The following is a 7,479-nucleotide window of genomic DNA, read 5'->3' on the forward strand; positions in this document are numbered from 1 at the left end:
ATTTAATAATTTTTATTTTTTTATATATATATATAATAAATATATCACAAATGCTGGTGATTGAGCTTAACTTGTATTGAACCCGGAATATTCCTTTAAACCCTAAAAACATTGGCCCTATTTACTTCCATGGCAAGTGCCTCATTGTAACCTCCATGTCTGCTTTTTTTTTTAAGAAAGGATGGACACTACCATCCCTGGAGTTCTGAGTTTGACTCTGGAAGGAGTCCAGCCAGGTCTCCTAAGCAACCAAATTGGCCCGGTTGCCAAGGAGGGTAGAGTCACATGGGGTAACCTCTTGCTCTCAGTGGGGCGCGTGGTACATTATGCGTGGATCGCGGAGAGCAGCATGAGCCTTCACATTCTGTGGTCTCCACTGTATTATGCACAATAAGCCACGTGACAAAATGCGCCGATTAATGGTCTCAGAAGCAGAGGCAACTGTGATTCATCCTCTGCCAACCGGATTTAGGTGAGTAACCACGCCACCAAGATTCCTGCTAAGTAGTGGGAATTGGGTAAAAAACGGGATAAAAAAAAATTATAATAAAAAAAAGAAAAGAAAAAGACGGACACATTAAAAGTTATTTACTTATTTATTTATTCAATTTTTTTGTTTAAAATGCTGTCGATTGAGTTTAACTTGTGTTGAACCTGTAAAATTCCTTTAAATCTTTGTGGTCTTTTAAGCAAACGTAATTTTTATAGATATGATGAAGCTGAATAATTAATAATGATTAATTCTTCACTTTAATAACAATAATTATAATAACGACAATAATAATACAAAATAACACTAATAATTAATATCAATAAATAATTACCCCGTTATTATTAGGATTTTTTTATTTTATTATTAATGTATTTATTGTAAATAAATAGACGGTTGGGGGGTGGTACATGTATCAACACTGTGAGCAGCTTGAGCACACGAGATCGTTAATGTGGGAGCTGACGGACGATGAGATGAATGTGGTAAAGGTTAGTGCATTTTCATAAGATTTAATTCTCAAAGACAATAATAGGCTAGATTTTACTTTATTTTTGTCCATAATATGGCATAAACTGTCCATGCTGGGAATTTTATAAGTAGAAATAGATGTAGCTAAAACACTTTAAATAGCGCAATTTTGTTTACGATTATTGTTATATAGCGTACTGATATCTATAAAAGGAAACTCCTCTCAGTTTCATATTTTTACATGATGACGACACAGTCAGTTGTCTTCTTTATGAGATATGTGAAATTATCTTTGGTGAAATAAAAAATAAAATAACATATTCACAATTTCCTATATTGTGATGTCGTGATGTTAAATTGTTTGTGATGAGAAAATGATCCCATGCATAATAGGCTACATAAATAATCGTGGTATTTAATTTAATTATTAATATTATTTAAATAATTTAGAATTATTATCTGTTAATTAAGATCCTACAAGCACAAACTGTTATTTTTTGTTTAATTATTTTGGCCAATAAATAAATAAATAAATCAGAGTTTTGAGAGCTGTTTGGAAAGAAGTTTTCCTGGCATCTCTCACATTCAAGGTAAGCAAACACTGGACTAATAGGTTGCTGAAATTTATTGCCCTCTTTACATCTTGTGCGCCCCTCTTCTCTGTCCAACACAATCTGTTTGCCAAATGGAATGAGATTAATAAAAGATTAATGACTCTGCCACTTATTGCTTCATCGGTACTTTTTATGCTAGGCTTTGTATTTTTTTTATTTTATTTGTATTTTTTTGCTTATATAATACTTTGCATATACAAAGACATTTATAACGAACACATCCATCAGTAAAGATAAATGAGCAGTCATATTAGTGAAAGTCTTCACATTAACTGATAGTTCCATCATAGATCAACATGTCAAGTGTTCAATCCGCTTTCTCCCTATACAGTATTTTACCATTAGTATTTAAAATATGCCAGAGACTATATGGCACATCTATTCTCTTTGCTTCCTGTGTTTGAATATTTAATGACATGGTTAGGAGATCAAATGGTCTGGCGTTCTCACTCTACATCTTTACACTTATTCAATCTTGTTGTAGAGAATACTGTGAGTTTGAAAGGGAGTTTGGGGAGATGGATTGTGACCGTGAGGATGAATATGGTGGCCTGTCACCAAAAGGATCAAAGTCCAGTTTTCATGAAGATGACCCACAAATGTATTGCGCTCTTAATACATCAACTTTGCAACAAATTGGTAAGCCTCTTCTGTTCTTTTTTGGATCGAGGATAATAAATAGTAATAATAATATGATTGCTTTTTTTTTATAGAGTCATTTGATGAAAAAGACTTAGAATCTAGTAGAACATGTCTAAAGCAGACTGAACTGTCTTCAACGGATTATATTTCTGGGAAGGAGCACTCCTGTCTTATTCCCCCTGTTGGCACATCGAGAACACTGGCATTTGGTAAATCAAGAAATCGTTGTCGTCATTATCTTTCACTCTTTAAGCTAACACCCATAATGTAAACTGTAACTAAGTGTGTATTTTTCTCCTTTTCATAGATTTAGCTGTGCATATCAAAGAAGTCCCAGCAGATCTGCAAAAGCCATTCCAGGATGATCTGAACCCTCCTGACAGTGATGCTCTTCCTGTCTGCACTCAGCTACCTGCAAAACACCTCAAGGATTCACATTCCACTGCTTATAATGCCAGATCAACACACCGTCATCGCAAAATCAGCCGGTCCTCCTCATCCATATCAAAAAGTCGGCAAAGCCTGAATGCCCCTGCTGAAGGTAAGCAACGTTTCTGCCAACACCTCAAATTACATTTGACTCAATGAAGTGAGATATTCATTTTTTATGACATCTAATGCATTATAGATGCATCTGAAATCCTTGCTAGCGGTACTGAGAGCAGTTCTCCTTGTCATTTTTGATTGTAGATATTTAGCTCGATGCACACTCCACATATTTTGGTGACATATAGATTAGTGGTTTATAGACTTTTAAAGGAATAATTCAGCCAAAAATGAAAATTCTGTCATCATTTACTCACCCTCTAGTTGTACCAAACCTGTATTCGTTTAATTCTTTCATGGAACACCAAATAAGATGTTTAGTATAATGTTCACGCTGCTCTTTTCCATACAATGAAAGTAGAAGGGGGACCAGAAAGAACTTAAAAACATAATAGAAGTAGTCCACACAACTTTATTTTGAGACTTCTGCAGACATACACCGATCAGCCACAACATTAAAACCACCTGCCTAATATTGTGTAGGTCCCCCTTGTGCTGCCAAAACAGCGCCAACCCGCATCTCAGAATAGTATTCTGAGATGATATTCTTCTCACTACAATTGTACAGAGCGGTTATCTGAGTTACCGTAGACTTTGTCAGTTCTAATCATTCTGGCAATTCTCTGACCTCTCTCATCAACAAGGCATTTCTGTCCTCAGAACTGTCACTCGCTGGATGTTTTTTGTTTTTGGCACCATTCTGAGTAAATTCTAGAAGATCAACAGTTATAGAAATACTCAAACCAGGCTATTCTAAGAAGAAGGTTGGTGCTGTTTTGATGGCATGAGGGGGACCTACACAATATTAGGCAAGTGGTTTTAATGTTTTGGCTGATCGGTGTATGATAGCTTTGTGTGATTAGACTGATTGAAATATATTTAACTGAAAACCATTAACTTTTATTGTTTGGAAAGCATTATGAACATTCTGCTATAAATAATTATGAATAACTAAATAATGAAAGAATTGTAATTTTGGGGGAAACAGTTTGTTTCAGACTGATCTCATAAAATTACGTGACTGTGGCGACATTTTTGCAAAATGACATTACATGGTTCATTAGACGTATCGTGGCAGTTCCAAGTTAAAATGTCAACTGCGTGGTGCTAAAAGCGAGTTAAGAAATATTCCAGGATCAATTCAAGTTAAGCTCAATCGACGGCATTTGTGGCGTAATGTATTTCGACTCGTCCCACCTTGTCTTTAAAAAAAGAAAAAATTTGGGTTCCAGTCAAGCACAACATATAGCCACATGATCTATGTGTGTTTACATGAATTTAGTGTGATAAAATCTTTTACTAACCTTTTATGTGTAAAGTTATATCCATATTTACAACTTTGTTGCCATGATAAGGTAGCCCTGTAATCCTGGTAAACGATGATTTAAACAACCTTATAGTTCAAATAATACATGAGTTTTAATGTAAGTGCTTTTATAAAATTATAAGCTTAAAATTTCTGCCTTAAAACCCTTAAAACTGACATCATTCAATTCCATTGTAAGTGTCTCACTGCAACCTTGATTTGTGCTTTTTTTTTTTTTTAAAGAAAAGGAGGAACGAGTGAAAATGAATCAACATAATTTATTAGATCAAATCGTTTCCTAAAAATGGGTGTTCACAAATGTGGACAGTGGGACTTTGTGAAATTTTAAATAATTCCAAGCTATAGAAAGTCAGATTTGTAAAATCAAATGGTATATTTTGTTTCCAGGCGTGTTGGTTATTCATGTTTTAGAGACGTTACAGACATTACATCAGAAAATGGCATAATTAATTCTGATTCAATGTAATGGCCAGCATCATCCAATCACTGCCAACCATGTTCAAATAAAATGATACATTATTAATTGTCTCATGTCTGCCAAACATGTTGAGTCGTCCAAACATCATCTGCAGCTTGAAATTTAACCTTTGACCAGATGTTAGGTGTAAATGCACTTGGCTGAATAGGAAAGCTACAGGATGCTCCCTTGCTCCCTAATTAGTGAATGACTTAACCTCCAGTGTGCTGTCTGTCCGCACTGGTCTCAGAACAGTTTGAAATGCACCTTATTTTAATTTTAACTCTGTATACAGCCTATACCTATACTGAACCGATAATGTCATAAAAAGCAAATGTGAGATTAAAAAATAAATTACTAAAGGAATCAAATTTTTTTGTCTCACGTGTCGACTTGCATGCTCTTCTGGACTCGACCCTGGTCGTTTAATGCATTTAAACATATCGCCTTAAAAGTCAGGCACTATAGTAAAAGTGTTTAGATGTAATACGATAACATTGTGTGAGGAACAGGGTGAAAAGTGCGTGTTTATGAACTGAAAATCTGCCATTTCACTTGTGACTTGTGTGAAAGTGAATAAAAGCGTTTGTTGTTGTAGCGTCTCTAGTGTTAATTTCACCAGGGAACTGACGTGATACGTACAAGCCACGTAAAAAACGTGTTGCAAAAAAGTAGGTATTATAATGTGATTCTATGAGGCTAGTTTATTTGTTGATGCTTTGAAAACCTTTTCAACCAAGAGTGTCACCATACTTGTCATTTTCATGCTAAGCACATAACAATTTTTGTCATTGACTTTTCACGAGCTCATCCCTTTTTTTTCAGCCATTAATTCCACATATTCTTCCCATTCTCATTGTTTCCTCACATTCCTAGACCTTTGTGCAACCCTTCTGTTGGCCTGTTTGTTCTGCAAGTTTTGGGATTGCGCGCTGGCTGTCGGAGACGGATGTCAGTTCTGTATGGCCTCTTTTTGTTCATCTCTCTGCTCTAAAGCATGCTGTTGTGACCCTTCCTCTTTGGAGGACTTGATAGAATTTTGCCCATGTTGCAGCTGCACTGATTATGTGGAGGCATGCGGTTGTAGTTGTGGAAATGGTACATTTGACTGCTCCATTTGCGATCTCTGTCTACAGACCACTGAGTGTCTGGAACTCGGCATGGAGCTCTCTCAGCTAATGTTTCACTAACTGCTTGTGATTAATGTACTAGTCATGAAAATCAGATCAAGTTGGAATGTTAGCAAATGTAATGTTCTGATTTCACAACATGCATGTAAATCTGTTGGTTGATCGTGTCTGTGATACTGCACGCCTGCATTTGAAACTGCATTTATAAATGAAAAACGTACAGTTAACAATGTTAAGCGTATAGTTAGCATAACTTTTTTTATTTCCATCAAATTGTTTTTAATTCAACATTCAAAAAGATCAAATTAACAAAGTTTTTTTATTGTATCTTTTTTTTTCTTTTTTCCTGTAACTGTCACCATTCATCACCTTTTTGTCTTCATCATTAAATAACCCTGCAGCAGGGATGTGCACAGGCATTTTTAGGGGCAGGGCTCTAAACCTTTTTGAGGGGCAGTCGCTTCAAAATAGTCCCTCGGACTTGGTGGGTGTGTGTGCGCAACCTCAGTTAATTATTTGGAATAATATATTTTTTTATTCCTGTGTTATGTTTTAATGCTTAACTAAACAAATGAATGACACTTTTTCAATGGAGTAGGTAAGCCTTTAAATGTACTAAAATATTAGGCTTAATAATTAGTAATAAACTTTTATTACATTATTTTGTATTCATAATTATTTTCCAAAATATTCAAAAGGCAAAAATATAAATGGTGGGATAATTTGTACTACACAAGGAAATGTACCTAAATTTAGGTTACATTTACTGATTCAAAAACTATTGTGGATAAATGCATTGTGTCAAACAACAACTTTTAAGCAGATTCAAAAATGTTCCCGAACTTTCTTTGTACATTACGGAGTACAGGGAGGTTTTGGTTAATAAGGGAAAAAATAAAAATACCGTTACTACGTTAATTATTGAGCCAACAAGAATTAAGGATAATATCATGTCTGACTGTATGCAGACTTACACAAAAAGACAGTAAATACACTGCTAATTATGAGTAATAAATGTGCATATCATCACAGGAACATTTACTGAACCAATAATTGAAATATAAATGAAATCTGTCATCTATACAGTCAGATAAGTCTGATCTTTAAATCGAGCAGGCTCACAGAATCAAAAACTTACTGGCATGTAACACATTAAGGACAAATAATGATTGCAAATAAAGGAGAAGTAGAGTATTGCCTACCTTTCCAAATGTATTCTCCAAATATTCCACAAAATGTATATATATCTTAATTGGGAAAGAAAAGAACAACTATTATGTTATTTTGTTTACATAGACGAGCACAATTATGAATGAGGCAGAAATTCGAACAAAACTTTCTTAATTTAATGTATTGTTTCCTGTCGTGCATCACGGGTCTGTTGCGAGAGTCTATGTGTAATCTAAGATGGCATCTATAACACAACTAGAATTATTAAAGTAATTATAATTGATTATTAAATTCTGTAATCAATGCATCAAAGTTTCAGCATACTGATGTATTTTTACACCTCTATGTACAATTATTAAGCATAAAAAATATTATTTAATTTGGATGTGCAAGCTTTCATTTTGGGTGACATTTGCACACCTGTGGCTACGCCAGTGCTCCATCGAAGGGGCACCTCAGCAAAAGGGCTGGGGCTCGAGCTCTTAAAGAGCCACCCCCTCTGCATGTGCCTGCCCTGCAGTGTGACACATGAATTTGTTAAAGGATAAGAAATATTCCACGTAGTCATAAAAATGGCATGTTTTATATTATTGATGAATTTGACACACAAAAAAGACATTTAAAATAGTGTT

At 34.9% G+C, this 7,479-nt stretch overlaps 1 protein-coding gene across 1 annotated transcript; it reads left to right on the forward strand.

The window, feature by feature from the left end:
* The first annotated feature begins 2,093 nt into the window (after positions 1-2,093).
* On the forward strand, positions 2,094-5,737 carry si:dkey-245f22.3 (uncharacterized protein LOC492819 homolog). The gene is made up of 3 exons (XM_052101200.1): positions 2,094-2,214; positions 2,531-2,758; positions 5,424-5,737. The coding sequence occupies exons 1-3, from the start codon at positions 2,094-2,096 to the stop codon at positions 5,735-5,737; spliced, it is 663 nt and encodes a 220-aa protein (XP_051957160.1).
* Positions 5,738-7,479: the final 1,742 nt, after the last annotated feature.

Source organism: Xyrauchen texanus, chromosome 32 (assembly GCF_025860055.1).
Source record: "Xyrauchen texanus isolate HMW12.3.18 chromosome 32, RBS_HiC_50CHRs, whole genome shotgun sequence".
Taxonomy (NCBI): Eukaryota; Metazoa; Chordata; class Actinopteri; order Cypriniformes; family Catostomidae; genus Xyrauchen; species Xyrauchen texanus.

Coding starts and splice junctions, on each gene's coding strand:
- si:dkey-245f22.3 (XM_052101200.1), top strand. CDS start 2,094: ATGGATTGTGACCGTGAGGATGAATATGGTGGCCTGTCACCAAAAGGA. Junction 2,215..2,530: donor ATCAACTTTGCAACAAATTG/GTAAGCCTCTTC, acceptor TCATAGATTTAG/CTGTGCATATCAAAGAAGTC. Junction 2,759..5,423: donor CCTGAATGCCCCTGCTGAAG/GTAAGCAACGTT, acceptor TCACATTCCTAG/ACCTTTGTGCAACCCTTCTG.